Source organism: Chlamydotis macqueenii, chromosome 6, assembly GCF_036417535.1.
Source record: "Chlamydotis macqueenii isolate bChlMac1 chromosome 6, bChlMac1.mat, whole genome shotgun sequence".
Classification (NCBI taxonomy): domain Eukaryota; kingdom Metazoa; phylum Chordata; class Aves; order Otidiformes; family Otididae; genus Chlamydotis; species Chlamydotis macqueenii.
The window spans coordinates 7,288,483-7,303,246 of NC_141561.1; the positions used below are offsets into that span (position 1 = coordinate 7,288,483).

Sequence of the window (14,764 nt, forward strand, 5' to 3'; positions counted from 1 at the left end):
CAGTGACCGGCAGAGGTTCGCTGGAGCCACAGCAGATACCTGCGTGCTGGTGGGACACCTCCCTCCACGGCGTCTACACGGTTCCGGACACAACCACCCACCCGAGAGAGCCACGGGCAAGGCCGGCTCCCCGGCACACCCACCGCCCGCCCCTCGCCTTTGGCGCGAAAACGTCTGTGAGGTGGGGGGGGAGGAGGGGAGGAGGGGCCTGGCGGGGCGGGACTCAGCCTCTTGGAGCCCGCCAATTGGCCGGCGCGGTGTCACGGCGGCGCACGTGGGGTGCGCTGTGGCGCGAACGGCGGCGGGGGCCGGGTTGAGGGGCAGCGGCAGCGATGGACCTGGCGGTGGCGGCGGGGGACGCGGGCGCGGCGCAGCAGCACCAGCAGATCCGCGATGAGGTGGCGGAGAAGTGCCAGAAGTTGTTCCAGGACTTCTTGGAGGAGTGAGTGAGGGGGGCTGGGCCTGCCGGCGGGTGGGTGAGGCCCTCAGGAAGCGGCGGGCCGCGCTGGGCCGCAGGCCTCTCACAGAGTGGGGGCCGCCATTTGGCGAGGGTGGGATCCCGTCAGGGCCTGCGGCCTCCGTCCCTCCTGTTCAGTCCGAAATGCTCTCCCGTCCCCTGGGCCCGCCGCTCGGGCAGTGCTCTGCCGTGAGGTGTCTGCCTGGCGAGGGGCGTCGGGGGGCGGCGAGCCGTGCTCCCCTGGTTGGCAAAATCCTTCCCAGACAGCTTTCGACAGCGCTTTTGGTCCCTTTCAACCAAGTTTTGTGACAGCCGCGTTGTTACGCCTTAGTACGTCCGACTCCCAATGTTTTGCCTGCCGAGGGACCCAAACAGTTAACATCACCCTGAGGAAAAAAAAAAAAAAAAAAAAAACCCACACTTTTCTGGTGCAGATTCATTGTTAAACCATTAATAAAATTCTGTATGGAATGCAGGTTCAGTGCGTCTGTGCTGAGGTGTTGACGTAATGGATGTAGCGGGGGGAGCAGAGGAAAAATGTTGTTGGAAAAGGCATTTGCAGGGGACTGTGGGGTGCCGTCGTTCTCTTGCACACTCCTTAACGTGTGCAATCCTTTTCTTTTCTCTCCCGAGTTCAGAAGTATTTGATTGCTGCCTGATGTGTAACTGTGAAACGTTTTCCTGAATCACTTTCAGATTCCAGAACAGTGACGGGGAGGTCAAATACTTGCGTGATGCTGAGGAATTGATTCGACCAGAGCGGAACACACTGATCGTCAGCTTTGTGGATTTGGAGCAGTTCAATCAGCAGCTCTCTACCACTATTCAGGAGGAATTTTATAGGTAAAGTGTAGAGATTACCTGAGAGCTCAGCAATGCTGCAGTCTCAGGCCCATAATGTCTTACCAGAGAGAATTTTATCTGCTTTCTGTATCCTGAAAGCACTTACATTTGAGATTTTTTTTTTTTTTTACTAGACCGAAACTTATTTCTAAACAGATTAATAATTACTTATTTTGCCTCTTTGGAAACCATTAGTTAACTAGACAATTGCGTTTATTCTGATAAAGAAGTAGATGGTCAGTACAGGAATACAGAATAAACTCTAGAATTTCTTGCTCTGAAAATGTTTTATTGAGCCAGTAGCTTATTTTGGCTATCTACTTCTTAATATAAAGATAAAAGTGTCATAAAATGAGACTTTTAAAAGTCTGTTTTAAAAGTCCAGACAATAAAGCAGATGGTATGATTATACAGTAATCTCATATTTAGCATATTTAGTTTTTTGTGTTCTTACATAATGTCCCAGTAAAAAAAACAAACCTGAAAATGTATGATACAAGCCTCTGATGTACTCTAAAGCAAAGAAGGTGTTTTGATAGCTTCTATAAAATTTGAACTTATTTCTCATATTTCAGGGTTTACCCTTACCTCTGCCGAGCAGTAAAGATTTTTGCCAGAGACCATGGGAATGTTCCTTCGAACAAGGACTTTTATGTTGCATTCCAAGATCTACCTACCAGGCACAAGTAAGATGATTATTAATTACAGAAATTTGTGTCAAAAAGTGTCAAAGCTGACACTGAAAATGTTTTGCTTACACAGCATGAAATATGCAGTTTACCAATGCAATTGTGAAGAAGTTTCCTGATCTTGTGCTGGATATTTTCTGAAACAGTTTTTCATTTGTGAGTCATCCTCAGGTACTTACATTCATCATATTCCATGAATAAATGTAACTTACCTGATTTAAAAAAAAAATATAGAGTATGTTGCTTTTGAAGCACCAGTGAAGTAATTTTTGCATTGGTTTGACCTTTACAATTAATCTAAAAGTTTATGTAAAAGCATAAAATGAAAAAGTATTCTAGTAACTTTGTTGCTTTTATCTGTTACAACTGTGTTTTAGTCTCGAGCTGAATGAAACAATATTGTGTCTTAGTACTTGGGTAGTACCCTGGGTCTAAAAATGTCAACTCAATAATTTAACCCCTATGAATTTCTGTTTTAAACAGAATTCGAGAACTGACATCAGCAAAAATTGGCTCACTGATGCGGATCAGTGGACAGGTGGTACGTACCCACCCAGTCCATCCTGAGCTTGTGAGTGGAACCTTCCTGTGCCTCGACTGCCAGACCATGATTAAAGATGTGGAGCAGCAATTTAAATATACACAGCCAAACATCTGCAGAAACCCAGTCTGTGCCAACAGAAGGAGATTCCTGCTGGACACAAACAAATCAAGATTTGTTGACTTCCAAAAGGTACAGTGGTGAGATTGGGGGGCGCCAAGAAACAATGATGTTCTTGTGGTAGCTGAAAGGTGTTGTATGCATTGAAGACAATTACTTTTGGTTCTGTTAACATCAAGACAAGACTTCAAGAAAAGGCACTGGAGTTTCTGGAAATAGTTTCTTTCTGTCTATGGAAGGCTTTTGGTGCACATCGCTTCCCGCAATAATCAGTCAAATGTCAGTCAAGTGAACTAGACTCTTCAAGTTGCTTTTCCTGGCCCTCAGAATTGTCATTGTGGCCCCTCTGCATCCTCTTAAGTTTCTCCTAGACTCTTTAGATACTGATTAGTGAATTTTTTTTCTTGTTCGTCTTATTGTAAGACAAATTTTGTGATTGACATGGATGGCAGAGAGCAAATGCCACTTACCATATTTATTAGCAGCTTAGCTTTTGAAGCAGTTTCAAATTTGGTGACATCTGTTAAGTGCTTAATGTTCTCTCCCTCCCCAGGTCCGCATTCAGGAGACGCAGGCTGAGCTGCCGCGTGGTAGCATTCCTCGCAGCGTGGAAGTTATCTTGCGTGCAGAAGCAGTGGAGTCTGCTCAGGCAGGTGACAAATGTGACTTCACAGGATCGCTGATTGTCGTGCCTGATGTGTCCCAGCTCTCAACACCAGGTTTGTTGCTACCGTTCATGACCTAGATGACATGTCCCTCCTGCTTGTTCTGGGAACTGCTGTTCTGACTCCCACTCTAATGGCAGGAGTGCGCGCAGAAACCAGCTCCCGGGTGAGCGGAACAGAGGGCTATGAGACTGAAGGCATCCGAGGACTTCGTGCCCTTGGAGTCAGAGAGCTGTCATATAAACTAGTCTTTCTAGCTTGTTATGTTGCACCGACAAATCCACGGGTGAGTTTGGATAGAAAGTACATTTAAAGGTATTGATGGTTTCTGCTCCTGTGCTTTTACCTCAAATTAGGGAGCAGGAATCAGTAATGCTTTAAATATGTATGTATACCTGTGCACTGTATGTATACCTTCCTGTGCATTTGACTGTCTTTATATTCTGATTTGATTTATATAGCAAGTTTTTTTTCTTGTCTTTATTGTTCATAGCAGTTTTCACAGATGTGGTTATTTAACAACATTATAAATTCATTCTAAAGAGCTAAATGGTCCATTTGTTTCCATTCAGCTTTCATCCATTTCTCCAGCATTTCCTTTTCCTCCAGGAAATTCTATTGCTTCATTTTGTCACAGGATAAACAGTGATCCTTCTTGTTCCCTCAGATTTATCACATAATGTCTTGGAATGTTACTACAACATAATAAGTAATGCTGACTGAGGCTGGGTTTTAGCATGGTATGGTATTTTCATCTATAATTCTGCTAGCAGCTTCACCATCACATAGCATTAAAAATTGTGTCTGTTGCTTTCTGGTTGTAGAAGTTTCCTGCTTCATTCTAGAGTAATAAAAGAGCTTGTAAATTCCAGTTCATGACGAATGCTTACAAAAGCAAATTTTAGCCAAAGGAAGCCATACTGTTTTACTCTGGTTTTAATCTCTGGACAAGCAGCTCTGGGGTTTTCTCACTATCTGAAGTTAGACTCCATTCATTTTTTCCCCCTAGGAAATTGTCTATTGGTTTTTAAAGGTATAAGGTGATGAGTTTCCTTAGCCTAAGATCAGCTTTTCTGTATGTGTTCCTCCCACTCAGCTTACAGAGAAAGTTCGTATAACCTCCTGTCTGCAGTACTCCCATTCAGTAGTGACCATGTTATTATTTTTATTTTTTTAAAATTTCTTTTGTTCAGTTTGGTGGAAAAGAGCTCCGAGATGAAGAACAGTCTGCAGAAAGCATTAAAAACCAAATGTCTGTGAAAGAGTGGGAAAAGGTGTTTGAAATGAGCCAAGATAAGAACCTTTACCATAATCTGTGCACCAGCCTCTTCCCCACGATCCATGGTGAGAGTCCGGTTGTTACTTCAGAGAGGGAAGAATTCTCTTGTGAAAATATTACTACTTCTTGATGTCTGTGTAGTGCCATTTTCTGAAAGATGGAAAGCCCTGTGCCAACTACCACAAACTCTCCCCCCTAGCACCAGTTATGCTAGAAAAGGAGAACCCATTTCCGGGGTACTTGCTGTATTTAATCACTAAGACCTTCAAGACTAGTCAAAATGGTTGGGTTTGCTATTGGGTGATCTGCTACTAAACCCTACAGTTGGCAGTTGGATAGAAGCTTTATTTTATTTGGGCGTCCTTCAAAAGATTTAAGGGCTCCAAATGCTTATGTACTGTTGTACATATGTATCTGTGTGTGTGTTTATATTTGCAGTCGTTTTTGGCCCAGAGCTACTTTGAGGACTTATGTTGGTTATATCTGAAAAGTTTGATTAGCTGAATTTGGTCCATATTCTGAGCCGCTACAGTGTAAAGGAATTCAGCCACTTCTGAGTCATGCTTCCCTGAAACAGTATCAAGCACATAAATGCAGTTTTAGTGGATGTTTAGCAAATAGGTAAATTCTGAGCGAATGTGCCCAAATACTCTATAATTCTAGTGGGCTGAAGTTTTTTTTTAAATAGGAAAAATATGATGTTTTCTTTGGATTTTTAATGGAGTGTCTTTTCTGGGGCAGGTAATGATGAAGTGAAACGTGGGGTCCTGCTGATGCTGTTTGGAGGAGTTCCTAAGACCACTTCAGAAGGCACTTCTTTGCGTGGGGATATCAATGTTTGTGTTGTTGGTGACCCAAGTACAGCCAAGAGTCAATTTCTAAAGTAAGCATCTCATTAAAATTCAATTTTTAAATATTTTCTAGTGTCACTACAGCTATAAATGTGTACTGTGCCTTTTCCATGTTAAACAGAGGAAAGGGAGGTAAAATATTTAAGCATATTTTCCAGGAATTGTTTGGATGTTGTTGAATTATTTGAATAGGGCTGAAGCAAACTCAACATGCCCCTGTGGTAATAACAAAGAATGAATTGAGATTTTTGTTGTTAGTATTAGAGTACAGGTAGCTATTAAAGTATAGGTTTCCAAATATTTTCAAAAGACATCAAATATTAAAAATATAAAAATTACTACATACCTTAAAATATCAGAGATAGATTAAATACTTTTTTTTTCTATTTTTAGCTTAGTCTAAATTGGTAGGCCCCAACACTTTGAAGAAATACAGTTTTTAACACTGAAAAGTAATTATGAAATATGTTTTATACAACATCTTATGCCATAATGCTTTTTAAAATTTGAAATTCTACTTAATAAGTTTTATTTTATTATGCTACTCATTTACCTCTGTGTTGTTCTCCGTGAAGCTGAGGTTCTTGCAGTATACACTGCAACTGAGCAGTGTAGAGGCACCACAAAAGCTGCCTTAGGCTGCCTGTGGTCAGTCTTGCTGATTCCTGCTATGAAGCCGTTTGTTCCCTTGTGCTGACATTTACCTGACCCATAAGGAGGTGTGTTAGCTTTTGAAGTCAGCAAAAAACTTGTGGGAGGAAGTCTGGATTGTTATTTTTGCTGGTGTGACCACGGGTCAATAGCAGACCTGTGACAGACAGCAGTTAGATAAGGATTAGATTCCAAGGCTTGCTCAAACATCATTAGAGGTAGGAGGACCTACCTAAATATTAATTGCTTCCTGAAGGAAGGAACAAGTCCTGGCCTGAGAGGTTGAAAGCAGCACTGCATTACAGTTACCTTGTTTCTACAGCTTTTAATCTGACTTTTTAAGTTTGTGCAACACAGTTCCTCACTATTATTTCTCTCCTTAGGCATGTGGATGAGTTCAGTCCTCGTGCTGTATACACCAGCGGAAAAGCCTCCAGTGCTGCTGGTCTAACAGCAGCTGTTGTAAAAGATGAAGAGTCTTATGAATTTGTCATTGAAGCTGGAGCACTGATGCTGGCAGATAACGTGAGTCCAGGAACTTGAGAGATTCCTGCATCCCTGGAATGGTTTTGGTTAATGACGAAGAGCCCCTTTAATGATGCCTTTTTTCCAAAAGTGTTTGAGTTTGGATAACATTTTTTATTTTTCCGCTGTAGGGGGTTTGCTGCATTGATGAATTTGACAAAATGGACATGCGGGATCAAGTAGCCATTCATGAAGCAATGGAGCAGCAGACTATATCCATTACTAAAGCAGGAGTAAAGGTATCTTGCGCTGTTTCTCTGGTTCTGTAGTCTGTACGATCGCCTGACTGCGTTACATGCACTGATCTAGCATCATCTGTCGGATTTTTGTGTCAGCTCTGCAGTTGCCTCACTGTGGCAGGACAGAGATCACTTGCCTGCAAAGTTTTTGTGTCATATAGCCAGAAAGAATCAGAAATGTTACTGAAAGGAAAAAAGAGATAGTAGTGGGCAAGAAGCAGAAAATGGGAAAATCCTAACCTTGAAGTAACCCCAAAAGAGGATATAGATTTATGTGTGTTTGTAGAAGTATAGTGTGTATTTGCACACCTGTTGAAAACAAGGTGTTGTGAAAAGCCGATTTAAGGGCTTGTTTCAGTATTGTTGTCAAGAATGTGACAATGTTAAAATATTGATTCATCAAATTGTGTCTTGGGGCAGAGACCTGGTTACAAAGGGCTGGTTAGAAAAGTTTGGGCTCTTTTGGGGAGTGGTTGTTGTAATACCTCCATTGAAATTCTGTCTGTAAGATTTTATGCTGACCCATTTATATTGCAATGAGTTGGTTTAGCAAGTGGTCATGGATATCATTATTCTTTTTTTTTTAATTTTTTTTTTTCCCCGTTGTCAGGCTACCCTCAATGCCAGGACCTCCATTTTGGCTGCAGCAAATCCAGTTGGTGGGCGCTATGACAGATCCAAGTCACTGAAACAGAATATAAACTTGTCAGCTCCCATCATGTCTCGCTTTGATCTCTTCTTCATTCTTGTGGATGAATGTAATGAGGTAATTTTAAGGAACTGTAGAATAATTTATGTCAGATAAGACCTCTGGATGTCTCTGGTCTAACCTCGTGCTCAAAGCAGATCATTGAGAACAGGTTGCCAAGATCTTGACCTAGTGAGTTTTGAATATTTCCAAGGATGGAGATTCTGCAGCCTATCTAGGCCCCTACCACAATGTTTGACAACTCTCTTGTATCTAACCAGAATTTCTTATGGTTCAGTTTGTCAGTTGTCTCTTGTCAATCTGTACTTCTAAGAAAAATCTGGCTCCATCACATCTATAGTCGCCAATGAGGCAGTTGCTTTCTTTTCAAGCGGAACAGAGCCAGCTCTTTCAACCTCTCCTCACACATTGTGTGTTCCTGCCCTCTGACAATCTTGGTGGCCCTCTGAAATCTTATGTGAAGCTGAACTCATGAGCGTGTCTTGCTCCTGCTTTTGTTGTCTGTCTGTGAAGTTAAAAGCTGTCAGTACAAATTTGAACATGCTTTGCTGAATACAAAGATACCGCCTTTTCATCTTGTAGCGATTTGACCTGCAAACTTAACACCATTAGTCATTTTTACAAATCGCTGCTCACTAAGGCTAAGACTGCTACCAGCTGTCTGTGTGGTGTTTGCCTTGGGAACACATGAGATACAGAGAGCAATGTTGGTTCAGTGCTATTCTCTCTGCTCTTTTGCTCAGAGTGATTATATAATTGAAAACACACTGATGAAAGAGGCAGGGTAGGCTGAAAAGGAAGAAGGCAGTTCCCACACTGCAAAGTGCTGCTTTCTGCCTGTTCTGTGGCTAACTTGTAACCCAGGAGAGTTCCAAGAGGTTATAAATCCTAAAATTACCCTTTACTCCTTTTCTACTATGTTTCCTTGTACTAAAAACCTCCAGGGCATTCTCCTGGATCTGTTGGCAGAGAGTCTGGCTTCTGGAAAGACTTGCTCTGCCATGAGGAGCAGAAGTGAGGGAAGGGAATGGGAAGGAAGAATACAGCTATTGTTTTGATATTTGGCTGATGTTGGGCAAGTGTTCTAACAGAGCAATAATGTCCCAGGTTACAGATTACGCCATTGCCAGACGCATAGTGGATCTGCATTCCAGAGTAGAAGAATCTGTTGATCGTGTCTATTCATTAGACGACATCAGAAGGTATCTGCTGTTTGCAAGACAGTTTAAACCAAAGGTAATTAATTCTGCTTTCTTAGAGAAGTTGTTCTGTGTGAGGAGGTCCAAAGGAGTAGTCACTCTATATCATGCTTTTTTTTTTGGGGCAAATGCAAAGACACTTAAATGTCAGCCCAGCTGAGGCTGTTACAATCAGTAGTCTTAACTGCTTTGGCAGCAGTTCTTAACCTCTGTCTGAAATAACTGAGGGATCGCTTCATAGCTTTCTCATACCTCAAGGACATGGGTTATTCAACATGGCTGCTGCAGAGAATTTTTTGTTTTATTGACTTAACACTTAATAAAATAGTTTGTTTGTCTTCATTTTAAAAGGGTTTTGTTCCTCAATATTTCTTTGCTTTTTTTGTGGTAAAAAACAGAACATGGGCAACTGCTCTCAGTACAGATTTTTGTGGTCTGTCCAAATAGCAACTTCGATGGTCTGTGTGTTAGATTTTTGAGAAGTTCTTCTAATGTAGTTCTTCTCAAATGGAAGGAGAGGACACCCTCCTTTACAGAGTTGTGAAAATTCCCATTTCGTTTCCATGTGGTGGGGAGTTTGTTTTCCAGTTGGATATGTGCATGTGCAGATAGACTCAGGTAAAAAACCATGTAGATAAAGCTGTAGTGTGTGTTTGCAAACATAATGAAAGGTAAATAAACATAGAACAATCTAGTAGAGACAGACATGAATTATGCCCAGAAGGAAGTTGGTGGAACAGAAAAATAGAAATCATCAAAAATCTGCTGTAAAATAATTGATGTGTCAATGTACTTAAACTTATTGTAATATTATTACTGTAATCATTGCAATACAATTTTAATATAATCTGATTGTCATATTTACCTATAGTGTGTGTATAGCATAGAATATTCCAGAGAAATTCAGTAGCTAGTACAGAAAAGTCTGGGAACTGCCAATCTAATGCAAGAAGCATTTACTTTAATACTTTTAACATGGCAAACTATCATCCTGTCTTATGTGACCAAGATATCTAAGGAGTCTGAGGACTTTATAGTGGAGCAGTATAAACGACTACGGCAGCGTGATGGCTCTGGAGTGACGAAGTCGTCCTGGAGAATCACAGTGCGACAGTTGGAAAGCATGATCCGGCTGTCTGAAGCTATGGCCCGTATGCACTGCTGTGATGAGGTATCAGTTTTTTTGTTAAAGTCTGTATAAATGTATATATAAATGTTGTGGGAGTTCTGGCTTTGCTATTTGACTATGGTATTGTACACAGTTAAATCCTGTGAGTAAGGAGGAGAGCTTGGATCATGTTTTCACTTGTGATGTGGTCATACTCGGTCTGAATTTGTATGCCAGAAATACTGGTTTTAAGGTATGTCTTGTAAAACTGAGATCAGCTGGTCCAAACTGAGAACATGCATGCATCAACTCTCTCAGCCTGTTACCTGTCAAATCGTGACAAATAGGAAGAACAATCATCTATTAGTATCAGCCAGGGCGGTTGGCAGTGTCTCTCCTAATCTTGTGCAGTTTGTAATCTCTCACAGCTCTCTTCTACCTGCAATCTAAAAAACCAAAGTTCATCAAGTATCTGAACCTCCCTGAGAGTACTTGTGTTTGTGATCTGAGCTCCTCCTCATGTCAACCAATGTTGACCTGTATATTGTGTTATGGCTATTAAACCCAGTATGACTATTATCCGTCTAGTCCCTGCTTTAAAACTCAGCAGGCTTTTTGAAACGTTGATTAGGGGTTACATGATGCAGGCAGTGTTAGGAACTTGCTCACTGATTATGCAAGGACACTCATGGTGTTCTTTTTAATGAAATTCAGCTTATAAAGAAACAGATAGCTTTTAGCTTATGGCTCAGCTAGAGATGATTTCTCCAGTGTTTACTTTTCAATTCTAGAGGACAGTCTCTTTTTTTTTTTTTCCATATTGTTTCTGTTCACACCCATTTCTTCCATGTTTCTTGCTCCACTGATCTTTCTTCAAAATATTCTTGGCTTAAGTAAAAATTTTATTAACGCCACCTGATTGCTGAAGCCTGAAAGATTCATCAGGCTCCTTATTCTCTCCATAACCTTGTGTGAACTCAGAGTATTTGTAGTGGGATATAATGTGACTTGCAGAGTCTTTACTGCTTAGGATTAATCAGGTGAGATGGGTAGAAAGACTCTTTGTCAGAGTCAGGGGTGAGTTTCTGAAGGTATTGGGGGGGAAAAAAAAGCTGCTTTTAACACTGGAAGAGCCACAATGCCTATTTAATGCATGTTTCTTCAAATCTTCCCCAGGTTCACCCGAAACATGTGAAGGAAGCTTTCAGGCTTTTAAATAAGTCCATCATTAGAGTTGAGACTCCTGACATCAATTTAGACCAAGATGATGAACAACACATGGAGGATCAAGAGGACCAAGGTGGAGTGAATGGTAAATTACTTGTAGAGAATTTTTTCAAAGGTGAAAGTACTTCTATCCCTTATGGCCTACCTTGTTTGAGTGTGTGCTTGTCTTCAGTTTCTCAACTATTTCTCATCTAATAAGGTCTAGGAATCTTGACTCCTGTTCTTAACTCTCGTAATTCAGCCTTCTTGTGGGTCCGCTCACCTGGTCGGTCAATGCAAGACTTTTCAGTGGCTCAGAGTATTAAACAGTTAAACGATGTTGCAGATTTAAATCGGGGCATTTGTCCAACCAGGTGAGGCAGAAGCTCCAGCTGGTGTTGGTGGTCTTGTGAACGGGATCAACAGCCATTCTGAGGACACAAACAAGGATGCTGCACCCAAAGCTTCTCTTAGGCTGGGCTTTTCTGAGTATCGACGGATTTCTAATCTCCTGGTGCTGCACCTCAGGAAAGCAGAAGAAGGTAAGAATTTGTTTATTAAAAAGATGGCAGACCCTGAGTTGTTGCTATGTGTGCATTGGCTCTTTATTAAAACAAATTCACCTGAAACTCACAAGGGAAGGTTGTAGCTGTGAAGAAAGCTGTATCTTTCAGCCACTTTGGAGAGAAAGGACTTGAGCATCTCATGTATTAAAAATTCCTTTGATTAAATTCAACAGATGTCTGATAGCATATACCAGTGCTACAAAGTTTTTGGATGAGTGCAGAAACTACAATATCTGCACCCAAAATGCTGAGTATTTGTAGAAGGATGATCTCTTCAGCTTTGCATGACAGTGATTTTCTTTGACCCTCGCTTAGAGGAAAGTTCTACAACTCCTTACAACTGCTTTTTCTTGAAGCTGAAGGCTGATGTGGTTGCTGGGCTGCTCGTTTTAAGCTGTAAGCCACATGGATGCATAGAACTAAAAGCTTCAATTCTCAATCTAAATATCTCCAATTAAACTGTAATACAATAGCCTCCTGTACAAAACATGCTGATTTAAGAAACAGAAGAAAGTCTGATGGCCTATTGCACATTTCTCTCTTCAGCATTGTAAATGTTAACATAGAAATCCTTTTCTCTTGTGGTTTGAACGGTGTCTTACTGGTGCTGTTTATACAAATTATTTTCTTTGCAGAAGAGGACGATTCATCATTAAAGAAGAGTGAACTAATTAATTGGTATCTGAAGGAAATTGAATCTGAAATAGAATCTGAAGAAGAACTAATAAATAAAAAGAAGATCATAGAAAAAGTCATTCACCGACTTACACATTATGTATGTATAGATATGTGTGGATAGTGAAAAGGGTTTTTACTTAGATAGTGCAATGATTCATTTTTAATAGAATACATTGCTAATTTGAGAAATGTGTTTTGTGCTTCCGTATTATTGACTGATGCAGTGTAAATGCCTTCTTTGTTTAACATATGTTAAAAATAATTATAGGGAAAACACTGAAATAAATTAGAGATGTGTATAAGTAAAAGTTCAAAGCGTCACATTACGTCCCTAAAAAAGTGTAAGTGGTATTTTTCTGTAGTTCTGTAGTGTTAGTTATACATTGTAATTAACATTAGAAATGCAAACAACACTTTATTCAGTAGATAGCTTTAAGTCACTGGGGCACTAGGGCAGTTTGGAGAAAAAAGTATGAAAATATAAAATACTTCTAATTTTTAAAGGTACAAAACCACTAGACTGAAGTGTTGCCAGAAAGCATACAACATTTGAGAGATTTCCACAGAACATAATTGTTCAATTAATCAATAAGGGAGGCTGCCGGTTTAAAAGGAGATGCCTTTCAAAAAGTACAAACAAATCTTTCTTGTTCTTGTTCGAATACCAATTTTTTGTCTGTTGCAGGACCACATTCTGATAGAACTGTCCCAGTCAGGACTGAGAGGGTCCACAGAAGAGCAGACTTATGATGAAGATCCATACCTGGTTGTCAACCCAAACTATCTGCTGGAAGACTAAGGACTGAGAACTGGATTGTAGAACTGACTAGTTACATGTTGGAAAATGCATTCTTTTATGCGTTCTTGCAATGGTTGCTGTATAGCTAACGTCTTAAATGAATACGAATGCTTTACTGTGGAATGCGCCAATGTGCGGTTAGTAATATATGATTGCTCATTTACACTGAGCATACCTGGAAGGTTTAAAGAATTTACACACTTAGGTAGTAGTTTTGTTATTAATTCTGGATTTCACTGCCATCTTCCAGATACAGAGGAGAATAATTCAATGGCTCTTTTCAGCATCAAGCTGTGTAGATCCTTCTGTTTTAAATTAGAGGAATTTTGCATTTTTCTTCTATTGTATTTAGTAGACTTTTTATGGTATAGGTTTTTACTATTTTTCTTATTAACATAAATAAAAGTTCATTAAATGTCTGGAGATATGTGGGGGTGGATTTGTCACTCATATGTGGGATTGCTATTTTCTATGCCTATGCTTTGAGGCTGAAAAAATAGTGATCTAAATGCTTAATGTCTTAAGAAAGATTAAATATCCTGGATGACAGATGGTGGTTTTTAAGAATTTTTTTTTAACTTCCAGTAACGGATAATGAGAAACTCTGATTGCTTCTCTTTCTTTTTAGATGGACTAAAAATGTGTATGCTGCTGTTGCTTATGTAAAATAGAAAATTGAAAATAGCCAAGCCCAAAGCAAAGCTGTAAGTCAGGAGGTCAGAAACCCCCATCTTGATGAATGTCTTGACTTGTAAGTGAACTGAAAACTGCCATCCATCATTTGTGAGGGATTTTTAAGAATGTATTTGTAAACTTGTTTGTAGATTTTTCTATAAGAAAATTTTACTTACATTTCTGTTGCTCTCAATTGTTTGCTATATACTATGGGATTATTAAATAATCTATTAAGAATTAAAAGTACCTGAATATTTGTTTTGTCAGCCTGATACCAGCACCACAAGATCAAGAAACAATTGTAATAGCATGAAAAATACCAAAGGTATGTATTCTAAGTATAAATAGTGTGAAATAACTGGTTTTGGAGCAGATCCAGTAATGGAGCTGGTTTGTAAGACAATCATCTTTTTTGTGTTAGTCCCAGCTTTGCAAAGATATGCCTTAGTCTAACAAAGCAAATCATTAAAGATAAGTTACATTTATGGAATGGAAGGAATCATAACTATTTGTCACCAAAACCACTGCCTTATCACTGGGCACTAACTCCAGCTGCAGTGACTTTTCTCCACTGATTTATTTCATAAACTGCATCTGGCAAATGCTACAATTCACCTGCAGCAAGTTTCATGATATTCTGTGTTCATGTACTTCAAAATAAGGACAGGAAGATTACATGTTTTCCCCTCCTCTCCCTCCATTCTTTGTTTGGGAATAAATATTCTTCACATGGGAGAAAGTATTTTTTCTGCTTCTCTTCCCCCAGTTCTATAAACTTTGTAGACTAGAAGGGGTATTCTCTCCCTGAGTTAACACTGCTCTACTGAAAAATAAGCAGCAGGTGGTGCTGTAAAGTTCCTGTTCAATCTTGTGATTCAAACGTCGGGAGTGGTGGGGGAGGGAAAAAAAAAAAAAAGAGTATGTAGGTGTCCAGAACAGTAAGCACAATATTTCAGCAAGCTTT

General features: G+C 40.1%; 1 protein-coding gene across 3 annotated transcripts; it reads left to right on the forward strand.

Moving 5' to 3' along the window:
• The first annotated feature begins 318 nt into the window (after window positions 1-318).
• MCM6 (minichromosome maintenance complex component 6) lies at window positions 319-14,056 on the forward strand. Of its 3 annotated transcripts, XR_015258892.1 has the most exons (18): window positions 319-442; window positions 1,154-1,300; window positions 1,876-1,986; window positions 2,473-2,722; window positions 3,204-3,369; window positions 3,456-3,601; window positions 4,509-4,659; window positions 5,336-5,477; window positions 6,480-6,621; window positions 6,753-6,860; window positions 7,471-7,626; window positions 8,677-8,805; window positions 9,778-9,939; window positions 11,053-11,188; window positions 11,457-11,624; window positions 12,284-12,423; window positions 13,012-13,262; window positions 13,754-14,056. XR_015258892.1 is itself a non-coding variant. In XM_086750621.1 (17 exons), the coding sequence occupies exons 1-17, from the start codon at window positions 333-335 to the stop codon at window positions 13,123-13,125; spliced, it is 2,478 nt and encodes an 825-aa protein (XP_086606747.1). In that variant the 5' UTR covers window positions 319-332; the 3' UTR covers window positions 13,126-14,056. The 3 variants fall into 3 exon arrangements, 2 of the variants coding, with proteins under 2 accessions (XP_086606747.1, XP_086606748.1); XM_086750621.1 differs by having other exon boundaries at window positions 13,012-14,056; XM_086750622.1 differs by having other exon boundaries at window positions 11,053-11,176; window positions 13,012-14,056.
• Window positions 14,057-14,764: the final 708 nt, after the last annotated feature.

Excerpts from the sequence above, each read along its gene's own strand:
- MCM6 (XM_086750621.1), top strand. The coding sequence starts at position 333 with ATGGACCTGGCGGTGGCGGCGGGGGACGCGGGCGCGGCGCAGCAGCAC. Across the intron at positions 6,861-7,470 it reads TTACTAAAGCAGGAGTAAAG|GCTACCCTCAATGCCAGGAC; the intron begins GTATCTTGCGCT and ends CCCCGTTGTCAG. Across the intron at positions 9,940-11,052 it reads GTATGCACTGCTGTGATGAG|GTTCACCCGAAACATGTGAA; the intron begins GTATCAGTTTTT and ends AATCTTCCCCAG.